Consider the following 25,218-nt stretch of genomic DNA (forward strand, 5'->3'; position numbering starts at 1 on the left):
ATTAATTAAGAGATATTCCCCGGACAGACGGAGCTGTTTAAGCGCCATCTGGCAGCGCAGTGGCGAGTTAAAGCGCTCGCGAATCCGGTGCGCCGGCCATTGTCCACCGGGGGCCTCACCCGGTAACTCCGGATGACCGCTCGCCGCTCGCCGCTCGATGACCATCGCGGAAAAAAATGAACTGTGCCTGCGGCACACTGCGGTGCGTGAACTTATCGTGGTCTTCTGTACCGGGCTAAGGAAGAACGCCGTATGCGCCACCAGACGTTGCCACACCGAAAAGAAAGAGGTGCTGTAGTAACATCCTGGATGTTAAAAAAATTTCGACAACTCTCGGATGTTGTCATTACCGCTCTGGCTGTTGAAGTAACATCCTAGGATGTTACTTTTACATCCTATCATGCTACGTTAACTGCCAGAGTGTGCCAGTGACATCCTGGATGTTAAAAAGAGTTGCGACAACTCTTGGATGTTGTCATTACCGCTCTGGCTGTTAAAGTACATCCTAGGATGTTACTTTTACATCCTATCATGCTACGTTAACTTCCAGGGTGTTAATGGCAACATCCAAGAGTTGTCGCACATTTTTCAACAACCGTAACATCCGGGATGTTACTACAGCATCTTTTCTTTCGGTGCAAATTTCCTTCAACAAATCACGAATTTCTGGAAAATTTGTAAATATTTCTACGTCGATATTTCAGAGGATTTCGTTCGTGATTTAAACTTAGAAGACTGAACATTTTATGGAAAAATATTCGTTACTCTTCAGAAATAGATCTTTTCTGAGAGGAAATTTGGCAACATTGGAATGCCCATAAGGTGTTTTTACTTAACGCGGCAGTCCTGTACCCACGTTAATCGTTACCTGTGTTTCGCATCTAGATAGTTATGTTGTTCACATCGGTGCAATTAGGTCTATCGATGCAAGTGACACAGCGAGCTAAACGAGGAACATAGTAGCTAGAATTCCGCTCCGCAGGATGATTACAATCAAGAGATAAAGCAATAGACAAAGAGAAAACGGAGCGATCCTATTGGTGGAAGCGAGTGGTTGCGATGGATAGAGGAAGTAAGTAATTGACTGAGTAACGGCAACCCGCGAGAATAGTTTTTCCGCTTGTTCTAACGTACAACTACCTGTTTCAACCAATAGGATTGCTCCATTTTCTCTTTGTCTGTAGCTTTGTCTTTCAATTTCAATGATCAGCCCGCTGCCGAAAGAGAGCAGGACATACAAAAAAAAGATTTTTTCAAGAAATAAACGTGCCTAATACCATCCGATCGGGGTTTTAATGGACGAATCGTATAAAATATGGTCCTCATTAAATTCATCCGAAATCATCCGATCAATCATCCAAAAGACTATTATAAATCGTATTCGGAATGATGATTAGAAAACGAAGAATTATACCTTCGTCTATAGGAGGGAATTTTTCATTCAGCCAAGACAGCAGTATGTCGTATCTTCTATATGCTTGCGTTGTTACGTCTTGAGCAAACAGCAGACACATTTTAGGGCCAGAAATCAGAGGAAAAGGGTACCGTTTCGCCCACGACAGCAACAAGCACAGCTCCCTTGACAAATACTATGAATTTACTGTTGTCGTGGTTTGGGAGTATTTTTGAGGGTAGGTCCATTCGGCAAAACGGTTACCAGAGGCAAGTGAATTTAGGAAAATTGACTTATCTACAGGAGGATTGAAATATCTAGATAACTTCGAAGTTTAATCGTGTCTCGAGTGGTTCTTTCGAGAGCTCTGCCGGCTATCTGTCCCCCTTGAACTTCCGATTTTGTACATTTCTCATACAGCATGTCACCAGTCCTAAATTATTGCGTGCACATATTTTTTTTAGTCTTTTTTCAAAATTACTAGTGTAGATACTTCCAAAGTGCCAAGTGTCGTCCATTTTGCCTCCTTGGATGTAGGGACAGATGGGCCTCAAAATGGGCTACTGCTCTTCTCGTCCGTTAAAATCGTGAAGAAAAGGAGGAAAAGGGGTAAACAATGTAAAAAAGTCAAGTCTACGAACCGGTGGGTAAGACTCGCCCCTCCTATTTTAGACCTCCAAGATCGGCTCTCCTGGCTACCGGCTACTTGGACCAAAAACTTTGCTGTTATCCATACGAACTAAAGTTCAGTCTTTGCAGCCAAAGTTTTTCTTCGTTCCAGGCATTAAAACCTTGGCCGAGCAGTGACCGCGATTTCGTCCACGTCATCCGGAGGCAGTTGCAGACTCTCTCATCTCCTCACACCGCTAAGACGAACGCCATCGCACAGTTCGGACCTGTCCCTCCGACGACGCGAAGACACTCCAGTAACTACGATGGAAATACTATGCTGCCGTGCTAAGGAAAAGCGTCTTATGCGTCTTCAACGTTGCCATATTTCCTTCAATAAGAGCCGAATCAACTGGGGAAATTCTAAATATTTTTCCTTCCGTTTTTCAGGCAATTTCGTTCACATTTTCATCTAAAACATCCAAAAATTTCACGGAAAAATATGCATAACTTTCCGCGAAAATGAACAATTTATCGAAGGAAATTCGGCAAATCTCGAATGTCGATACGGCGCATTTCCTCAGGACGGTAATATGCAGATAAGCGTTTTCTGCTTGATAGGGGACTAGGGGAGTAAGGGCCACCGCGTCGGGAGCGAGGCCCGAGGAAGCGGGAATCCATGCTGTCTGATTTAATGAAGCATTTCCGAGAAGTCGTCGCTCGGTCGTCGGTCGGAGCCTCGCAAGAGAAAATTAAATTGTCATACGAATAATTATTACGAGCGACGTGACAATGATGATTAAAAGAGGATCCGCGGACGGAGGAGAGGCGATTCGCGAGGCGTGAACTATCGACTATCGATATTTTCCCATTTGAAGCTATGGTAAAGAATCGATTATCGAGGCGTTCGTAGCGGACACCCCGTCTATCGATCCCTCTCCATAGGTTCAAACGGCAGATCAATCGATATGTATATATAGATGTATCGATATGTATATATAGATGTATCGATATGTATATATAGATGTATCGATATGTATATATAGATGTATCGATACCCGATGGCACGCCACGCCACGGATCCGCGCGGAAAAAGGAAAAGGGAGGCAGAAAACTAATAAGAGTCGAAAAGGAAGAGAGCGGAAACGGAGAGAGGGAAAGATCCGATGCCGAGGGAAAGAGCGAATAAGAAGAAGAAAGAGCGGGCGCGGCGCGGCGCGGGGCAAGATAAGTCCGAGAAAAAAAGGACACATAAAAAGTATTGATTGTAAATAGCTGTGAGTATGCGAGGAGATTTTTAATGAAGCCGCTCCGTTCTCCCGGGCTGCCTTGTCTGCCCTTATTCTAATATACGTCTGCATCCCACCTCTTTCATCCATTATCTGCCTCTCCTCCGCCGGCTTCCACGGATGCGACCGATCAAAGCAGAGACAAAGACGAGCGTACCACTCAAACCATTCAAAAAGGCGCCTCGTCCCCAGAAGGGGGGACGCATTAGCTCGGAGCCACCGCGACCGAACCGTGTGTCCACTGTCCAATAAACTTGGCTGACTTTCCAGCGTTTGAACCCTTCGTTCGAGGTGTGACATAATGGCCCTCCAGATTTCCTCCTCCGAAAATAACAATGATCGCCGCGCCGCATCGGTCAGGTGCTTCGGATTTTATGGTATTTAAATTATGCGTTCGGACGAATAAATAAGTCCTACTGTTTGTTTCTCAGATGAAAATTCGTCGGAAATACTGTCATGTAAGGACCAAAAATCTGCCTCATGTCACAAAAAAAGAGAAGAAAAACTTTGATTTTCAGCAAGGAGGAAGATAAAATTTCTTTTTTTATTCGAGGGTATGTGTATTACCTTTCTACTGTTTGTTTCTCAGATTAAAATTCGTCGGAAATACTTCCATGTAAGGACCAAAAATCTGCCTCATGTCACAAAAAAGAGAGAAAAAACTTTGACTTTCAGCGAGAGCGAGGATAAAATTTCTTTTCTTTTTCGAGGGTTCATGTATTATCTACATGTTACAAGGGAGGCAAAAAATAAAAAGTGGAGATTTAAAGGCTGATACGCGCCATCGGGGTTTCTTATCGTGAAAGAAGCTGGAATCCCTCGGTTCATGAACTTATAATCAAGAAATTTTCTCTAAATTTTCGCCTGATTATCACGAAGAATAATTGCTACATTGCTTTTAAGCCAAAGGTCCCCGTTTTCAAGAGAAATAGTTGCATAATTTTAGCAACACCTGATCCTGATGGTGCTTGCCAGGTTTCGAATTTCAACTCTTCGAATATGTTTAACTTTCTCCTCTGCAAAATATTTCTGTCCCGTTTTTCTTGAAAGTTTCGAGTAGTATGATTTCTTACTTTTACACCTAAAAACCAGGAGATAAAGTTTTGAAACATCACAACAAGTTTCCCGATGTAAGCCGATGATAATGAAAGAAACACCCTTTTTCGCCGCGAGCGCTTGAGGATCGGATTCAAACGAGAGAACTCAATCTAACACTTTAAGAGGAATTGAATGAAGGCGAATGAGAACAATAGGGAAAGGTATAAGTTACGATCGGTGAATTACTTACTTTAGCGGAACTTTCTAGTGGATTCCAATAGACTGCTATTGCATTGTGAGCAACTTCTTCGATGCATCCTACCAGTCCGACACTATTCTTCGTATCTGAAACATAACGGAATCGTTATCAAAATCCGATCGTGATATTTATTTCAGCAGCAAGAATACATCCACCAAAGATTAGAATTTAGAGGAACGAAACACAAGAGTTGGCTTCATTTTGCGCCGAAGGCAAGAATAAATTATCATAAATGAGCCAGTTCCACGGGGAGCGGCAGAGGTGTGTGAGAGTTGGGTGATTTTTCCGCGCTCTTCGACGATCCTCGATTACTGTTGATGAACGCTCTCTTTGTCGTCCCTCTGACGTAAGGGCGTATCTCCATTTCCTAGTGAACCCTGCTGTCTATATATCGGTATGCTTTCCAGGGCTCATGTGGAAATGGAAATACACCCTTACGTCAGAAAAGCGACGCACAGTGGATCGAGTCAATTGGAGGGGTTGGACAAAATTTGGAAACTTTAAACGCTTTTAACTCCGTTTGTACAAGAATTTGAGGATCTAAAAGTGGTTTCATTGGTTTAATCGTAAAATTTTCTCTCAGAAACACCCCTTGAATATTAAAATGTGACGAAATAAACATTAAAATTTGCATGTTTTGTCAAAAATTTCATGCCCGACCTCTCTAATTGACTCTACACCGAAAAAAATAATATGCTGTTTTAGCATCTAGGATGTCAAAAATGTGTCTGGTGATCCCAAGATGCTGCCTTTACTGCCCCCGCAGTTGCATTTGCATTCACAGGATGTAAAATTAACTGCGGGGGCAGTAAAGGCAACATCTTGGGATCACCAGACACATTTTTGACATCCTAGATGCTAAAGCAGCATATTATTTTTTTCGGTGTATCCACTGTGCGACGTCTTTTTCTAACGACGAAATGCGATCGTTAAAGAATTAGGATCTTTGTGATTGAAGCCAACATTGCGGTAATTAAAAGAAATGAATAATGCAGGATTCGATAAACTACATCGATTCCTCCGTCAGGAACCAATTATTAATATTACTCTAGTGCTGCGTCACACGGATGGTTTTTGCCACCGAAAAAGTTCGAAAATTTGACATTGATAATAAAAATCCTGGGGATGATAAAAAAAATCCTAGGGATGAAAACTCCCCATTTTAATATCTTCGATTTGTAAATTTCACCTCTTTTTTCAGAAGTCAGAAAATTCCATCTCCTCTCAGAATGACTCAGACATTTTAATTCGTGCGAGATGTATACTCGATTCTTGATGTCTCTATCGCAAGAACTGATCTTTTAGGATAAATTCCTGAATAAATTGACAATTTTTCCCCTTTTCACATACGTTTTTCCAAATTTCTTTCTTCCCCGATAAATTAAAGATAGGGTCTCTAGAATAACTTACATTAAATTCCTGACTATGCATGAAATTGGACTGAAAAAATCCAGCAAATTTAACGGAACTTTTTCCGGTTAAAATTGGTTTTTATTGGCTCCTTCGTATCCATCTCGAGCCTAAAACGGCGGAACCAATCAGCGTTAGAAACATTCGGTTCCTGGCGAGGGGCTCGAAACGTTCCCTACACACGCGCGCGATCTCGTATCGAGCCGAAAATTAATTAACAAAAAGCACAGGAAGGATGCTAGCCGTTAAAAAGCTTGATGCTTGGACTCGGTCATCCCGCGAAGGGGGAAAACATCTTGAAAATCGGAATGATTCTAGGCGTGGCTTGGATATTGAGTGGTATCAGAGGTCAAAATCATTTGGCTGCTTGCAAGGAAACGCGAAACCCGGTGGGGCCGTCGTTTAGCTCTTAACATAAGATATTCTGTGCAGACGGATAAATTATGTTCCACTGTAGTGGTTAAGTTGAGTCGCAAACCGCGTTGCCAAGTGGGCGCCCGGCCGCTCAAGAACCGCGTAAGTCCCGAGAGAACCTAACGAGGATCTGCGGTTTTTGAGGGTGCTGCGGTGGCGCGGGACGGGTGAATTTCGTGATATTTAATCAGGCTGGCAGCCGTGATTGAAGCCGGGAGTAGCGGCCAGGCCACGCAGCAGGATGCGGCCGCGGCGCAGTGCTAGAACCTAGAACGTCCATTAGATTCCCGCGAGATGCGCCTAACGCTCCGTCGAGTCTTCAAAATTTCATCCGAAAAAAAAAAAACTTAATTAAATATTCATCAAACTGGCCTCTCAGTGGTGGTCCGGGTCCGTGAACCTCCGAATGTCCTCACATATCTACGCTATCAGTGGCTCCCAAAGACCCCGCGTTCGTATGTCACCGCTGAGGGGGCCCATAGCTCACGGGGATCTTTCGGTGGACCGACCGAATCGGATGCGGCAGGAGATTAGAGATAGTGGCGCTGTGCATTTTAGGATTTCTGTCTAGAATCTTTTGAAAGTCACGATGTATGCCCGTGTTAATAAAGGGGAAACCCCTCGGACATCATGCTTGATAAGGTAAAAATAGGAGCGCTAAAATTTTGGTTCGATAATAAACTTACGCAAAGTTGAATGTTTTGGAAGACAACATCTTGGATAACATTTTGGAACACGAAACCACTATCTCTGACTCATTTTGGAAACATCGTATGTGCCAATGGTTCCTCTATTCAAATAGGTGACTATATAAATGCACCAGAAAGGATAGTTTCTTATTTCAAAATGGAAATTACATGAACGAAGGCCTCTATAAAAAATACACGGTGATCCAAGACCCGAACCACCCTTGTGACCCCTAAGGATTCTGCTCCTTTTCAGAGGGATCCCCTCAAAGTTTTGAGGGACTCCAAACTTCGTTACTTCCGAGCAATAACAAAATTCCAATTCTCTATCTTAATTTGTTCAAAAGTTACAAGAGCGATGCCTGGTGCTGGCGCTGCGAGATTTTTGGATCACCCTGTATATTGTCTCTGTTTTTAAGGCATTTTCCTCAAGAAGCGACTCTTCGCTGTGGCAAAAGTTTGCAAGAGACCTATTTACAGCGGAACATTGTAACCACCAATATCTCATGGTCCACTTTCGGTTCGTACGCGCGCCCTTATCCCGGCTACATTCTCATTTTAGGATACATCTCCCGATAAATAATCCTCCTTGAAAGGAAGCTTCGGGCTCTTTACGTTGCGGTTGCGAATGTAGCGATCATAATCGGAGAGCGAGAATCGTCGGATGTTCATGTTCGCCGTTCGCCGATGCTCTCGGCTTGGCTCGCAGAATTTGCACCCTCTCCTGACACGCTCGGCGAAACCCCCGTTTCCACGCGAGGTTTCTATTGAAGATGGGCGGTTGTTGGAGTCGTCGCGAGGCGCCTAGACTTTGCTTTCATGCGAAACTCAAACACTCGTAAATCTCCGGCGATCGTCGCATCGCCAGCATGTAACCGGTGTTAACATATCACAGTTATATCGCTGAGGCGCTTTATCCGCGCAGATCGAACCCGAGATCTTCGCACTGCATACTGCGTCGTCGTCATCGTTTTACATTCGAAATGCTCCTCCATGAGAGGATAATTTACCGCAAAGTAGGAAACGGAGGAAGTAGGTCTCTTCTGTTCGAGGGGGAGCCATGCGCAAAGAGCCTAGAGAACGTAAATGAGGGACCATTTGGAAAAAGGGCACAAACGCATTTGACGCTCTAAGCTCAGATTGAACAACTTTCGATACGTTTCCTTACCAATCCTGCCGTGATAAAGAAGAACGCCACATGAGCTTTCAGACGTTGCCATATTTTCTTCGATAAAAACATATTTTATTTAGAAAATTGTGTATATTTTTACTCAATTTTTCGAGGCAATTTTGTTCGCAATTTTAACTAAAACGCTTGAAAATTTCAAAGAAAAATATGCATAATTTTCTTCTAAAATACATGTTTTATCCGGGGCAATATGGCAACTCTCGAATGTTCATAAGGCGTTATTCATTTGAATGGCAGAAGCGTCAAATATTTTCTTTTTTTCTTTTTTTGAAATACAATTCTGATGTACAATTCAACGTACGATTGTACGTTACAATTTTTAAAGTACAATTCCGTCAGGGAATTTTCCTGGCAAAGTTAAGTGAATTTTTATGCACGTAAAAGAGTGGCAAAATAGCAATATCATTGCAAAACTAGATAGACATGCGCCCTTTTCTCGAATTCGGACCGAATGGTTCTGGTAGGTAGAATGCCACCTCAATCCTTCAAGAATAGAAAAATTGTACTTTCCTGACAAATCTGCAGGTTTCTTCCCCTTTCCTCCCCCAATTTTCTTTACCTTCCATAAGATTACAATCATTAGGTCGCGAATTTTGTTCAAGAACAATTCATCGAGTTTTTGATCGCCTTCATTTCCAAGAAAAATTTACAGCTTTGTTGTCAATCGAAATTAGTTTCTCTAAGTTTGCTTCATAAAGACACACGCTAAAAGTATATTCAAATCATTGAAAACTGTAGGGTCCCACCGATGTTCGCACTTTTTCCCTCAGGGTTGGGTCATTTTCGAACTGAGCGATTCATATTATTTTTGACGCATCAACTGTTTTCAGTCTCGCTCAAAGATATTGAGACACCAGCGATATGAGGTGTTCCCTAGATAGTTCTACTTGCCACATCATATGAATCACTAAATACAAAAAGGGCTCAGTCCAGAAGACCAAATTGTTCAGGAGAAACAAAAAACTGTTTATTGTGTCTCCTGAACAATTTGGTTTTCTGGACATGTGCCCTTTTTGTATTTAGTGATTCATACGTGGCCAGTGGCGAGGCGTGAATGATCGATTTTCGATATTTCTTCATTTGAAGCTATGGTAAAGATTCGATTATTAAAGTATTCGTTGCGAACACCCTGTATATCGATCCTTTTCCACAGGTTTAAATAGCAGATCAATCGATACATCGCAAAGCACGCCACGCCACTGTATGCGACCCAGGGCCTGAGGCCTGAAACAGGAGAAGGGCAGAGGGGGGACGAGGATGGCCTCAGCTGCTGAAGCCCCATCTTGGTTGACAAGTCTTTGGAGAAAATGGCGGTCGACGCCTGATTAATAGTCCAGTCATAATCTCTCCTTTCTTCCGCCCGGCTCGCCCCGCTCCCCGCACGGCCCTCGAGTATTGCCGATTGCCGATTGCCGCGGCCAATCTCGGCAATTATCGCGCGGTCCGACCGTATTTGCTCTCCGCCCCCCGCCCCTGTGCAATATACGGTCGCCGGCCCCTCAATTAAAAAAAGTAACTTCTTCATCCTGCATTATTTGCCAATCGCGGCGCTCTCAGAAAATAATGGAAGAAAAGGAAAAACGCAGGAACCTAGAATGCAGAGAAAGTAATTTCATAGATCCTCCGATAAGACACCTTTGAGGGGCCCGTGACGTTCTTTACGGCCGAGCAGGGTCCAGGCTCGGCAGTCGGATCACGATTCATCCTACCCCTTCCTTTCCTCCCTCTCGTTCCCATTCAATCGTTTCCCGAACGAAATAGCGTAACTCCGTTGCAAGGTTGCAAATGTACAGTCATTGGCGAATACACCAAAGTGGCAACGTTTGTTTTTCTCCATTTAAACCTATGGAAATGTATCGATTCTTGGAGGGGCCAGGTGCTCCGACAATAATCGATTATTTAACATAGGTTTGAATGTAAGGAATCCGGCGTCGCCTAGTTGCTGGATATGTACAGTCGCAACTCGATTTTTTTAAAGAGTGATCCCGGCGATCTCTGGCCAAAATTTTACAGATTTTTTTCTTTTTTGTATGTAACCAGAGGAGAAATATGTAAAATTTTCAGTTAGAAATGCCCAATGAATTCCTAGTAAAAATACAATTTACGAGTGGAAATTTCGCAACCATGAGATGCAGTTACGTTGTTTTCTCTGGATGACGAAAATTTAGGGCTGGGCCATCAATTAATGACGCCAGGCGCAAAGGGGAGGAGAGGTTTAAAACCGTCCAACGAACCCTCTCAAAGGGGGCGAAAGAGGCAAAGGGCGACCTGACATGGGGGACGAAAAAAGTGCTAGTTATCATTTGGACTTATTTCTGCCAAACAGAACTGTGTGCATTGAGACATGAGCTCTGAGACCCATAAGCACACATGCATAACAGGGCTCATGTCATAATGCACATAGTTCCGTCTGGCAGAAATACGTCCATTATGGGGCGCCTATTTGGAGATAATAACCACGGGAGAACAAAAAGTTTAAGCTGTGGTGAAATTGTGAGGAAAAACAGATGAATTAATAAGAAGATAGCGACCTTTGAATATATCATCGGATTAGTCGCTGAAATTTCGTCATTAAAAGAGGGGAACGGCTGAAGTAAACTACGCTTGGGACCCTCGGTGGATTACGCAATCGACTTCATAAAAAATACGATGCCAGTAAAGGATATGTATGTAGCATTCATGAGGCCCACCCACTGGCTGATCCAAAATTCGCACGGATAATGGAGAGTACACGATTATAACTTTACTCGGTTTCATCCCAGTCTTATCATCCCCCCTCTTCTCCTTCGAACGAAAAAAATGTCAAGGATCATGCCCGAGCGCTGATACCCTCCCCTGGCGGACGGAAGAAAGAGAAAATGGTATAAATAATGGCGAGAGCCAAGAAAGGAGTTTCCATTAGTATGGCATAGGATGCGGCTGCGCTGACGAAAGGGAGGCCGAGGCGTAGTTGTCGGATTGGGCTTAAAATCGGTGCGTTCCTTGGCACAAGCCTAGACTCAAAGGCACTTTCAGTAAACTTTTAAAGTTCTCTGACTTTTCCGTATGGTAGTGCCACTTAAAAGAGATTTCCGGTTGACTCAACGAGAATTCTCGTCAGGGAATTATCAACTGGGGATTTTTCCTCAGTTTTCATTGAGCGAGACGTCTGTTCTGAGAATAACGTAGTGGATACAAAGTTTCCCCTATAATAATCTCGCTATTTTGAATATTACAATTATAATATTTAAATATAGTTGATCTTTCTATTCGAGCGTTCAAGGCCCCAACTGCCCCTTTGAAGTACCTAAAATATGTTGTCTCTTTTAGGATCTCTGTCCCTGTTTCTGTACATCTACTATTCACAGATAATTGATCTTTCTATTTAAGCGTTTAAGTCTCCCAGCTCTGTCCCACAGAAATACCTACAATATATTGTCTCTTTGTGGATCTGTGCCCCTTGTCTATGTAGGTCTACTATTTACTGATAGTTGATCTTGCTCTTCGAGCGTTTAAGTCTCCAACAGTCCCGTTGAAATACCTAAAATATATTGTCTCTTAATGGGTCTCTCTCCCATGTCTCTATATTTCTACAATTTTAGAATAGTCGATCTTTCTATTCGAGCGTTTAAGTCTCCAACTGTCCCTTTGAAACGCTTAAAATATATTGTCCTTTCATGGATCTGTGTCCCATGTCTCTGTAAGTCTACTATTCACAGATACTTGATCTTCCTATCTAAGCGTTTAAGTCTCCGACTGTCCCTTTGAAACGCCTAAAATATATTATCTCTTTATGGATCTGTGCCCCTTGTCTTTATTTACGGACTATTATAAGTCTTTTATTTACGGACAGTTGATCTTCTTATTCGAGCGTTTAAGTCTCCAATTGTCCCTTTAAAACGCTTAAAATATGTTGTCTCTTTATGGGTCTCTGTCCTTTATCTCTGTACTTCTTCATTCTAAGTAGTTGATATTCTATTCGGGCGTTTAAGTATCCCACTGTCCCGTGGAAATACCCAAAACATACTTTCTCTTCATGGATCTGTGTTCCTTATCTCCGTAAGTCTACTATTCACGGTAGTTGATCTTTCTATCCGAGCGTTTAAGTCTCCAACTGTCCCTTCGAAACGCCTAAAACATACTCTCTCGGTACGGGGATTTGATGGGAAAATCTGGCTATGACGCCGAGGGATGGGGGCTGGAAGAAGGTCGAGGGCCGCGGCGCTGGGTTGCGTGGCGTTGCGTCTGGTCGGCCGCTGCTCGGGGCAGAAGAGGCGGTGCTTTAGATGCAGACTTGTTGTACAAACGCGAGCAGAATCAATAATGGTGAGACGTGCAGCACTTGTGCAGGCCAATCCATCATCGATGCGAAACGAGACTCATCAGTCACCGCGTTGACGATAGTCGATACCCGGTTGCGGCCGGGAACGCCGACCGCCGCCGCCGCAGCCACCGCATCCACCGCAGCCTCCGCCGGCCCGCTCACCATTCGACTCCGCCGCTTCTGTGCATCTACTGTGCACTCCGCGCTCTCCGCGGATGCATGCGCAGCTCAAAGTAAATACCGCGATCTGCTCTGCCGTGCTTAGGAAGAACGCCGTATGAGCCTTCAGACGTTGCCAAGTTTCCTTCGATAAACAACCGAATTTGTTGGAAAGATTGTGAATATTTTCCCCCCAAATTTGTAGACAAAATTCCTGAAAATGCAAAAGATCCGGGACATTTCGGAAATTTAAAAAGTTCCGGGAAAAATTCAGGAAAATTTCAAAAAATCCTAAATTCGGAACTAGTTCCGGGAAATGGGAGCACTGCTATGTCGGTACTCTGAAAAGCGTGATGTTTGAGCTCCTGTGCTGCCGTGCTGAGGAAGAACGCCGTATGAGCCTTCAGATGTTGCCAAATTTCCCTGATAATAACCGAAATTACTGGAAAATTGTGCGTATTATTTTCCAAAATTTTCAGACAGTTTCGAGCGAAATTTAATCTAAAATATCTGGAAGTTTCAAGGATAAATATGCGCGAATGTCGTCAAAAGCATATGTTTCACCGAGAGAAATTAGGCAACTCTCAGATGTTCATACGACGTTCTTCCTTAGCACGGCAGTGTACTGCTGTGCCCGGCGTGCCTTCGTGGAGAGAGTAAGAGCATTGAGTACCATGAAGACCCTCAGGGCGAAAAAAAATGTCGTCGACTCTAGTTGGACCGAGTTAAGCAGAAAGGAACTAAGCCACATCTGCTATTGCCAAATTTAACTGGGCAATTTAATTGCATACACGAAAACCAATCTCTGGGTTCAGACTCTGGTGGTTTCGAACTAAGGGTTAAAATAAAAAATTGCGATGTTTTCGGTTTTTTCCTCTCACGTGAGTAACAAACATCCCGGGCATAACCCCCTGTATTTCGTATTCCTTAGACTCAAACTATCCCCGGAATCCATGCACCCCCGTAGAAAAACTTATATTTCATTTTCTGGCCAGGTAACTACTTCGTCCTCGACTTTCTAGGTTGCCTTTGAGTGACCAAGAGACGAAACCGGGTTCACGTGTGCCTCCCATACGCGGAGAGGTAATTGAAAGTCTAATTAGACCCACATGGTCGATTCTAAAAATGTCGACGTTTAATCGTGGGCCTTCGTGTACGCGACTCTCCTTGCAGCGCTGCAAATAAGATGTTCGGACCTGCCGCTCGGATTCGGAGAGACGCAAGTGAGCATGCGTGAGGTGACGGCGGTCCGTTTGTTTGTGAATAGAGAGCTCATAAAACGTGAGACGTATTTAAATGCGAAATGGTAGGACTGCGAAAGGGAGGCGCGAGGCGCGGCGAGGAGGGGAACTTTCACGAAGTTGGCGTGCTGTGCGCTCCAGGGGCAGATACTGGTTATCGCGGAGCTGGACCGCTGGACCAGCTTCACCACCACCGGAGAAGCGCCAACACGCTGCAAGTGCCACTATACCGCACAGGCGCGAGCTAGCACATGCGCGCCGATGGAACGCTACTTGTTATCGACTGACCATTACCATCCTGTCAGCCACGGTGACTCATTAAAACAAACCAATTTTTTATGAACCTCGCCGCGCCGCGGTGTGCGTTAGGTCAATCGCCTCTCGAACCCGGCCTGATCCCCGTGATTGAAGGAGTCACCCATAGCAATGAGGTTTTCACCTCTCGTTTTCTTGTCCATGTTCCTATTCTTCCTTTCCACATTCTAGTCCTTCGTCTTGCTCTTTCTCTTTCGCTTCCTTAACTGCCACCTCCTTTTTCTTGTCCTTTCTCTCTCGTTTTTTGCTTTTTCTGCCTTTCCAATTCTTTCGTCTTCCTTTCGTCTCTTTTCTATTTCTTGTAACTATTTATTTAAACTTTTCCTTCTTAATTTTCCTCCTACACTTCTTTTCTCCTTTTGTTTCAGAGGCTAGAAAATTTTGAGGACGCAGAATTGACATGACGAGGGCATGAAGGTTTTGCACTTTGCCTGTAATGTTTCTACTTCGCCTTCAATATTCCAGGTAGACCATGGAACATTCTCTGTGCAGCAATAATGATTGATTCAAGGATATGTGTTTTGCGTTGGCTACATATTTTGCATCACAGATGATTGGACTTCGATGGCGGGAGGAGCAAACATTCCACATACCTTTTCAAGAAACGCCTTGAAATCAATCGAAGTCAACCAAACACATCGCTGAAAAAGTCCATTCTGGAAGTGGAAAGGTAGCAGACAATAGCTTCCCCGCCCGCCTTTTTTTCTTGTTTGCCTTTCTTCTTCTTCTTCTTCTTCTTCTCTTCCTCCTTCTTCTCCTTCTTCCTCTCCTTCATCTTCTTTTTCGTCTTCTTCTCTTCTTTTTTTCTCTTCCTTCTCGCCTCTATTCTCTTCTTTGTCTTCACATTCATACGAGGCATTTCCAATATCTTTTTAGCCCCGAGCCCTTTGCGCGCGCCGCCGGTGACCTTTAGCCTTTTCGATGAGTTTCCCCGCGGCCCGGGGCCTGGAGATGCGCGTTGCGCAATAAAGGCGCATAGAATGCGTGGACGCATGCGCGAGCCCGGCCGGATCTAACTGTTGCATCGGTGGCTTACGAGTATCCATCATCCAGCGGCGGAGCTAACGGCCTAACGCAGCAGTGTCCGGTCCGGTCCACTTTCGCAACGCGCGGGACGACGCGCGACGCCGCGCTGTCCGCCCGTCCGGGGCACGGAGTACGGCACTTGCTGTTCATCTGACCACTTTCAGCGCGCTGCAGAGAGAAGACTAATTGCCCCGGCGAGTTCGAGCTACTTGTCGCTTCGTTAACAACTCAAACCGAAGAGAGGTCAAGTTCAATCGAGGAACACGGCACTTCATTTTCGGTCCGCGGGTCGGGTGCCTTAACCTAAAATCTAACCGATGTCAGCGAGGCCCCGCTTCGCGTTTTAGGTTGGCCGCGGCGGAAGAACACCGTTGGCCTTGTCCGACGTCGGCTCCCCGGAAAAAAAATATCCTTGTAGGACTTGGGGAACGCTTTTAGTGTGAGAGCCGATACGGGGATCTAGGACATGCTACTGGGGTTCCCACGCGCGAAGAAAACAACATCGGTTGAAACGACCCAACTCGGATTCGTGTGCGCTTTGAGGTTCCGGTTCCGATGACCGTAGTCTCCGGTCATGGAAACCGAAGTTCGGATTAAAATGACTTTGGTGAATCTGATCGAAAATTGGATTGCATTTTGCATACCACCATTTCTGCCCCGTGCATATAAGAATTTACTTGCATAAAAGAACTGATGGCACATTCGTTGTTCCTAAAATGAATCAGGAATACTTGATTGTTTATCCAGTATTCAAAATAATTGTGTCTTTATAGATAATCGACGAACATGAGAATTCGTTACAGAAAAGGACATAGCGCGTTTAGCGTACTGACAGAAAAAACTCCGGCCGTGGAAGCCGTACTTACGAGCTATATGGACATTTCGTCCGCGTTCCAGGCTCAGAGGCCGAAAGTTCCGGACGTAGCACCCGGAGTAATCTAAGCTACGGCTCCAGCACCCGGAACTTCCGGCCTCTGAACCTGGGATGGACGGTATGCTGTACAGCCCGTAACTTTTTCTTCAGTGCGACGACTGCAGCCCGAATTGGGGAAAGAGGAATAATCCATAATGAGGTTAAGTTAAAAAAAATATTTATCCAGTCGTATTTCTTCATGAGACCTCTCTCGACCTACATTCAGATATTGAATATTTCCTCTAGATTGACTGAATTTTTGGCTGGGAAGAATGCATAAATATTTAAAAATGTCCTCTCTTTTCTCAAAAACTGCGTTAACTCCCCTTTTTAAAATTCGACCCAGTTACACGGCCGGCAATACTTAATATAGTCGCGTTGACCACTGAGATAGGGCATAGTTTGACCGCTTAGAAAGCGCGGACTAGAGGGCACTAGCCTTCGCGTTGAGGATTGAGAAAGTTTCCATTACACGTTATAACCTTGTGGAGACAACTTGTATCCTTATGATGATTTTTTATCTCCTAAGAGTGTCAACACGCATATAGTTTGAAAATCAACCGTAATATTAGAAAAAGGAGAAGAGATACATCTTTCAAGCTTTAACTAGACGAAAAAGTGAGATGACGTCATTCGTTTATTTTTAAATCTTGAAGAAGCTTACCTGCATCTAATATCCTTTGTTTGACACTATGCTGCCTCCCATGCCAGAACTGCCACGCTTTGATCTCGTCTTCTGGACTCTTCTCTTCACGGAACATTAACATAACCACACTCTGCAATTAAATAAAAAGTCAAAATTAGGCTCCAATCATGAAATTTTTGAAAATGAAAGAATGACATACTTACAATAGAAAAAAATTACTATGACGGCGTAAGTCCGCAATCACATGTCTCGTTTGAAATGTCTGAAAATCTCCGCCTCTATGTTATTTTTTTAAGGGAGACATCATTCCTGGAAGTTTTGGCAGAATTTTCTTCGCACAGAGAAGAAAAGTCGCGGCAGTTTTAAAGAATTGCCGTTCAGTAGTTTTCCGTTTGAAAAATAAAGTATGACAGGAAGTCTGCGACGTCGCAAACCGAGTTATAAGATTGACAGTGATTGCCGACTTACTCGGTGGGGGGGGGGGGGGGGGGGGGGGGGGGAGGGGGGGGGGGGGGGGGGGGGGGGGGGGGGGGGGGGGGGGGGGGGGGGGGGGGGGGGGGGGGGGGGGGGGGGGGGGGGGGGGGGGGGGGGGGGGGGGGGGGGGGGGGGGGGGGGGAGGGGTATGGGGTGGGTGTGGGGAGTGAGAGGGTGGGGGGGGTTGGGGGGGAGGGGGAGGGGGGGGGGGGGGAGGGGGGGGAGGGGGGGGGGGGGTGAGTGAAATGAATATAGAGGTTGATTGGTGGGAGTGAATAGATGTGGGGGGGTAGATTGGGGGGTTTTGTGTTTAGGAGGTGAATGGGATATTTTTGGAAAGATGGTGATTATAATTATTGGTTGGTATATTTTTGGGAGGGGAGGTTAGGGGGGGGGGGGGGGGGGGGTGTTTAGAGGTGTGGGGGGGGGGTGGAATAGGGGAGGTGTGGATTTATGTGTGGGGGGTGTGGAAGGGGAGGAAATGTGGGAGGGAGGGGTAGGAGGTGGTGTTAAGTAGTGGGTAATGAAGTGGAGGGAGTGGAATGGGTTGGGTAGGAATGGGGATGGTGTGGTGGAGTTGTGGGAAATGTGGTGGGTTGGCAGATAGGGTGTGGTGTAGGTGGCGGAGAAGAGCTGTAATCGACCGGTGGCTTTCTCGGAGCGACAGAGAAAAAGAGGACCGCGAAGAAAGCACGAGAAAAATGGAGGAGAAGAGAGAAAAACGAAGGAGGAGAGAGAAAAAATGAGGAATTTTATTTGACCCGGAATGCCGACTATTTTCGTCAAGAGCTTGCGCGGAGCCCGAGCTCCGGGGAGAGGAGAGGAGTTAGTTTCTTAATTGAGGAACGCAATGAAGCCTAACGAATTCACTCGGATCGTCTTTCCGTTACCGAGATGAGATACATTTTCCCGCGAATAAGCATAATTACGTCTGCGGACTCTGCATGAAGCATCTCTGTCGCTGGTCTAGATTCCTGGCCGACCGTCATTTACGGGGCATAGTAAACATCCTTAAAATAGGATCTCCGAGCCCGCACGTTCACGGCGCAGCGCGGCGCAAAATGCCGTACCGTTCCGGTAACGATTCAGAAATTAACAAGTTTCCATGCGTAAGGTCCGAATAACACACCCATTTAATTAGATTGCGATTCTTGGGAACACTCGTTGCCGTAGGACCTGTTGGAATAATTAGTTCAACCGATGACACACAATCATTTTGTTTCACACTGGAAAAAAAATCGCTTGACGTGCAGCAGGATACCATAGACATGGTCTTCCATGCAAATTCTGAATGAAATTTACCCAATAGATTTTAAGATATGGCTGTACATGGATTTGAGGGGCCGGACGATTTTTAAAGTATGGTTATTTTGACTCCATAGACCTTAAAACGTCTAGAAACGATGATTTTCAAATTTTATTTACCCCTTGGACGACAATACTTTCTCTATCCGTGAGGAGGGCGAAAAAGTCGCTTGGATTCAGAGTCTAGACTCTTAAAAACATTGAAAAGTAAAAATTTTCTTCATTCAATTGGATTTTTGCTTAAATCAAAAGAAAACATGCTCCGATTGAAAGGTTTGGCTCGCGAGATTCAAGCAAAAATCCAATTGAATCAAGAGTATTTTTTCTTGTCACATTTTCAAGGGTCTGGGCTCTGGATTCTGGATGCAAGAGACTTTTTTTCGGTGTATCTTTTAAGATTATTGATTCAAGTCTAGTTTTGACTGGATTTCCTACTAAGCCAACGATATTTTGTGCATCTCACCGATATCCACTGAAGTTCAGTCGTTCTGGAGGAAATATTTCCAAATAATACAATGCACCAAAACATTCAGTCGTTCATGCACGAAGACGATTAAGCATGGTCTCATGTGCACTGACGTCAAATACTTTAATCCCGTTCCTAAATAAATTATCACTCATGCACTAAAAGTGGGGTAAACCAACGAGCCCAAGCACTAATCGAGCTGCTCAAAAGGACGGAAAAGCTTGGGAAGAAAAACCGAGAGAAAAAATACCGGACGAAGCTCAAAATTATCGGAATCCACTGATTCTTCAGGTTACGGACTCGAAACTCGCGTCGGTGGAACCACAAAAGGCAGCTCGGGGTTCATCCTTCAGGCACCGGTGAGTAACTAAACAGGGTTGCCGAGTTGCTCGAGCAAACCTGTGCGTAAGCTCGAAGCGATTTCGGAAATCACCTGACGTCGTCGAAGCAGCGCAACGGCGAGGAGACGATCAAGTGGAAATACTATCCGTCAGAGCGAGCTAACTCAGATTTTCCGTGCATGAGCGAGCAAGGGTTGATAAGACGGGGAGCGCGGCTCATTTTACTGAGAAATTCGTCGGGACAAGACAGCCGTTCAATCCTCCTAGAGATCAGCGGTGACAACGAGTTTATCCCGGCATTCCCGGCGTAGGGACCAAATCGTGCCCGAGAATCCGCGACATATCGATTGATCTTCCATTTAAACCTATGGAAAAGGATCGATAACAGGGTGTTCACCTAATAATCGATTCTTTACCACGGCTTCAAACGGGGCGATATCGATAATCGACCACTGTCCCGCGCGGAATCCTCAGATCCGTCCCTTACACCTGTCGACCACGCTCGAGCCTAACGAGCTGCCTCGGGAAAACAAAAAAAAACTCCGTGACCCTTAATTTGAACCTCGGGATCGATGTAAAATCCGAAAACTCGAGCAACGAATTAATCCACCGTTGATCAATCCAATTTGATTCTGCCCTTCGTTATCCCCGGGCGGCCGGACTGTCCTGCCGAGCTAAAACCGCGCATATCCGAATAGGAATCACGAGTAGATGCGCGGTTTCTACTGACAGCGGCGACGGGGTCCTGGACTCTCTCTTTGAAGGAGCGGCGCGGTGCTGCGAGTGATTCAGAATCCAAAACCTTCGAATTCCGATCTCTGGAATGGAGACGCGGAGGAGCACGGAGAGGAAGTACAATAATTGGAGTGACAGACGACTGTGTTGATACCCGAGATCGACGTCAACACTAAACCCCCTCCCGGTTCCCCGCCGCCTTTTTCGTCCTCATTTTTCCGTACTTGGAACGTAGGAGTTTGAACTCTGCTCAATTGCTCGGCTGCCGCGCATTAGCTTGTGTTTTATTAGCCGCCACGAGAAGAAAAAAAATCGGGTTTTTTACTCCTACTGGAACCGAACGGCGAGATCACGCTGAATGGGATGCTAGTCGGGGAAAAATTCGACTTGTAGCCGAGTTATGGCCGAGCGTGATTCAATTGCAAACTTCTTGGAGATCGTATATTTTATTGTTTGTAAAGGAGAGTGAACTGCGGGCTGATTATTGAAACTGATAGACAAAGCTATAGACAAAGAAGACATAGGGAATGTAGAGGAATCCTCTTGGTTGAGGTGGGTGGTTCCTATAGACTTAGAGTAAAATGATGGACTAACTATAGGGTCTCTCGTGGGTTGCCGTTAGTTAGTCTATTGCCTACCTCCTTCGTCTATTGCAACTATCCGTTTCCACTAATAGGATACCTCCATATCCCTTTTGTCTTCTTTGTCTATCACTCTGTCTACCGATGTCAATAAGCGGCCCGTGCCGAGATAACCATAGACGGAAAACTTGCCTGAGAAGAGATGCTTTTGATGCGTTGGGTGATTTCATTTGGGTACGGTTTGTAAAAAAATCATGTACGCATTGCTTGATTCTCACCTCTAAAACACCTCGGAGACTTTAACGCGGATTCAGAAAAGTAGTCGGCTAGCTGAATGGGCATGTATGGAGATTTTACTTGAAACTTTTTGACTGGATCTTTTAACTTTGCAAGAAAATGCAGCCCCTTGAGAAAATTATTCAATAAAAAAACGATAAAATTAGTTTAGTGCCCAATTTGACTCAAGTAGACTTCGTTTTCTTACTCAGCGGGAAGTTTGAATTGGTAAACACGGAAAACGCTATTATCTCATTGTAGAGGAAAATCTCGACGGTCGGATCTTTTCCTACAGAGTTAAATTTTAATGATCGCATAACCATTGAGTTTCTGGCAAAAAAAATATGTATATACGGCAGTGCTTGATTTCTAGCCCTCTTACTGAAGCACCCCAGGCAGATCAGAAGAGTATAGTCGGCCAGTTTTAAAAGGCACGAAACGGAGTATTCCCTCGAAACTTTCGACAGCCGTGCAATTTGGAGAATTTCTACCCTCCCCAAGAGTACAATCGGTACATAAGATTTATTACTTTCCTCATATTCGAGGAAAGGCTTCAAATATGCGTTGTGTCACGATTAATTTTTTTTCAGTTTCACGACAGATTTTGTGACTCGAGGATACGTTTTTTTCTCTCTCTCTCGCTTTTGAATGAAGGTATCGCGGAGACGCGAGGTGAATGACTTAGATGGTGCAGATGCTGAGAAATTGAACAGAGATTGATGCTGTACATTGACCGTCCGTCGAAGGGCAGGACTCTGCACCACGTCGCGTCGCGGGCACTTACATTGACATCGAAGGAAACGGTTATCGGCTCGCCGCTGTGGACTAATTGGGAAACTGGCTTATTGATCCAAGCATGACTGAAACCTTAAGGCATTAATTACTCTCTATCGAGCATTTAGAATTCTATCACGAGAGCAGATATCTCTGCCTGCGTTATACCATACTAATCAAAGCATCGAGGGAAAAAGAAGAAAACAATGATGGTACGTTTTCTTTTTTAATCACCTCACGGACGTCACCTTCGCCATACAGAACTTCGTAGGAAATCCGATGCTGGGATATCTTGGACCGACTTGTTTAAAATCGTGAGGCTGGCAGAGATTTTTCAGTTTGTTTGTCAACAGTAAATCATCGAAGAGGGCATTTTTCAACAACGCCGAAAATGTTGGATGAACAAATTTTAATTACCTACACTGAGAAAAAAATCTCGGTGTATTTACTCAGAAAAGGGTAAAATTACCAAGAATTCAGGGTTCTATTTGATCCAAGTTTTTTCTTGTTAAAATTACCATCTATGGAATTGGTAATTTTACCGAGAAATCTCGGTAAAATTATTGAACTTTCTTGGTAATTTTACTGGACCTTGGTAAAAACGCCAATATTTTTTATAAACTGTGGTAGAATCACCGAGATAAAATGGCAAAGTTACCGGGAATTGATTACCAATAAAAGTGGTAATCTTACTTGAAAAAAACAGTAAAAATACCGGTTTTTAGGTAAACCTACCAGTCTGTCTTGGTAAAGTTACCAATAATTGGTAAAAAAAGTGAGATAGTAAAGGTACCAACGGACCTTGGTAAAAACGCCGAGAATTTTTTTTCAGTGTATCAGGCTTATTAGCGAAAAAAAATGAACATCCTGGATATTGTTGAAAGTTTAATGTATCATCACGAAGACCTAAGGCAAAAAGACAAGTTTTTATGAGTTTTGAAGTGATTTCGTGATGATAAATCTTGGATGTAGGTATATGTAATGCTACAACAAAAAGTTAATTGTTGATTTTCGGCAACGGCAACTAAACTGCACTGGTCAAAAAACGGACGCATTTAAACAATGTCGCAGGACAGACATAATCTCGCAACTTATATGTTCATGCATGCATACCAGAGGTCTCCAGGCAGTATAAATGGTTGACGATAAACTTACCTTAACAGTTTGCGATTTTATAGGTTTATCTGGGTCAGGTATGTAATCCATCGTGATTCCATAAAATTGACCCTTATTAATATACGTGACTCTGTCATCTTCCCTTCGTTGATTCGTCGAGATCGGAGTTTCTAGGTGATATTTGAATCCATATTGTGAATATCTACAACAAAAAATAAACATACGAGGTAAGTGTAAAGTCTGAGTGTATACACAGATTTAGTATTCAATAATTTTCAGAAAAATCATGTTCAAATCTGGAACTCATTCTAGAAATTCAAACTTTGAGATACCATTTACGAGATCAGCCAATTCCCGAAAGACTCCTCATTAAAGGGAACAGTATACTGGAGCATATCATTCTTAGGTCTCACTGAATTGTGTACCCGAGAAAAGACACAACAGTCATGGTTCCCCTTTAATCCTCACCAACGAGAGAAAATCGCAAAGGCGTGGATCGGAAAAGGAGGGGTGAAAAAATTAAAATGGATTTGAGATACTCAATTAAAATTAATTAGCCGAGGCAAGAGAAGACGAGACGGAGACGGAGAGATAAAGAGATAAGTTGACAGAGCGAAGGGGGAGACACGGAGACTGACCGATAGAAAGTAGCGAGAAAAGGAACGAAATATGTATGAACTTTCTCGCTGGCCGCGCGGAGCGAGAAGAAGGAGCGAAGAGGAGGAGAGACAAAAGACACAAGTCACAGAGGACAAAAAGCGAGACGGGAGAGGGAGAAGAGAGGCGAGCGTCTCGGAGCGACAAGTGAAGGAGATGGATCCGAGATGGGCGGGCGGCGAGCGCTATGGAAGAGCGGCCAATAGGCGAACAAGTTTGCCGATACAAATACACAATTGTGACCAATCTCCGGGCCGGCTCTATCCACTATTTATCCGTTCGGGATGGTTTGGTTATGACAGGCGCGTCGACTCATTGTTCGGCGTTGTTGTCGTCGCCGGGCCGGCCCCGTCACTCCACGTCATCGACTCGGTGCAAGTACAATACCGCGCTCGCTCGCCGAGCGGACACCTCCTGCCACTTGCTCCCGCTTCGCGCCACCTCCTCGCACGGAGCGGGTGCGGAACTCGCCGACGACGCCCAAGACAAGGCGCTTTGCAACAGGTGCCCACCGCTGGGACGACGGAAAGATTCCGGCTCAGGGCCGCAACGCGCGCACCACCATCATCGGAATTTCCTCTTCGTCATCCGCCAATCCCCGTTTTCATCTGTATATGCTGTTGGTGACGTCATTGATTCAAGAGTGAAAATCAGTCTAAACACTGATATAAAAGTTACAGGCTATATGGGCATACCATCCGTTCCGGGCTCAGATGCCGAAAATTCCGGGTGCTGGAGCTGTCGCTTTGACTGCTCCGGGTACCACACCCGGCACTTACGGGCTCTAAGCCCGGAACGGACGGTGTGTCTATAAAGCCCATAAGTAGGGCTTCCACAGCCGCAGTTTTTTTTCCACACTGAAAAAACCACGATTTTGCTCGGTACACACGACCGAATTATCGGTCGGCTCAGCCGAACTATTCGGTCCACTGAACCGAACTGTAAGAATTTATTATGGTTCGGTCACACAAACCGAACAATTCTGTTGACCAGACCGAATAATTCGGTTGTGTGTACCGAACAAAACCTGGTTCCACATGATCCTAACTAATTCGGATTTACCGAACTTTTTTTTTTCAGTGCAGTGTATGGGGAGAGTTTGGACATGTTGAAACATGGAGCTTTTCTAGGGTCCAAAAGGGCAACCAGCCATCAATCATATCTGATTTCATTGCTAGGATTGGGATTGCGGGGTCTCTATAATCGAGTGCTTTTGTCTTTACATTATGGGACCTTACCAATTTATCGACAATTGGCTTCAAAGCGATCAACTGTAACAGAGCTTTTCCTCATTTTATACAGATTGTAGTCAGTTCTGGGGATGCTAGGTAGACAGGGCTCCATTTCAAAAGAGTTAAGCCATATTATTTTCTGGGGACCTAACTGTGATGTCACAACCAATAGCCTCTGTAGGCAGCATTACAGATAGGGCTCTCCGACCTCCCATTTCCTAGGAAACCACGATTTATGCAGTACACAAAATCGCGTTTGTCCGTTTTTTATGGTGACGGTCGTTGTAGTTGTTTTTTTCCCCAATGATTGATAATGATGGTTGACTTAATGTCGAAATCGACTTTCATTCAATTTTTACGATGACAATTCA

The 25,218-nt window shown here is 44.6% G+C and overlaps 1 protein-coding gene across 8 annotated transcripts in view; it reads right to left on the bottom strand.

Annotated features, from left to right (window-relative positions):
• grh (grainy head) overlaps positions 1–25,218 on the bottom strand; it is a 211,244-nt gene that overhangs the window by 20,952 nt on the left and 165,074 nt on the right. For all 8 annotated transcript variants that reach the window (XM_072301769.1, XM_072301767.1, XM_072301772.1 and 5 more), the window contains 3 exons: positions 22,998–23,160; positions 16,909–17,020; positions 4,580–4,674 (listed from right to left, as the gene is read on the bottom strand). In XM_072301769.1, the coding sequence (XP_072157870.1) occupies positions 4,580–4,674; positions 16,909–17,020; positions 22,998–23,160 (370 nt within the window). The remainder of the gene's footprint in view (positions 1–4,579; positions 4,675–16,908; positions 17,021–22,997; positions 23,161–25,218) is intronic.

This window comes from Bemisia tabaci, chromosome 6 (genome assembly GCF_918797505.1).
Source record: "Bemisia tabaci chromosome 6, PGI_BMITA_v3".
Taxonomy (NCBI): Eukaryota; Metazoa; Arthropoda; class Insecta; order Hemiptera; family Aleyrodidae; genus Bemisia; species Bemisia tabaci.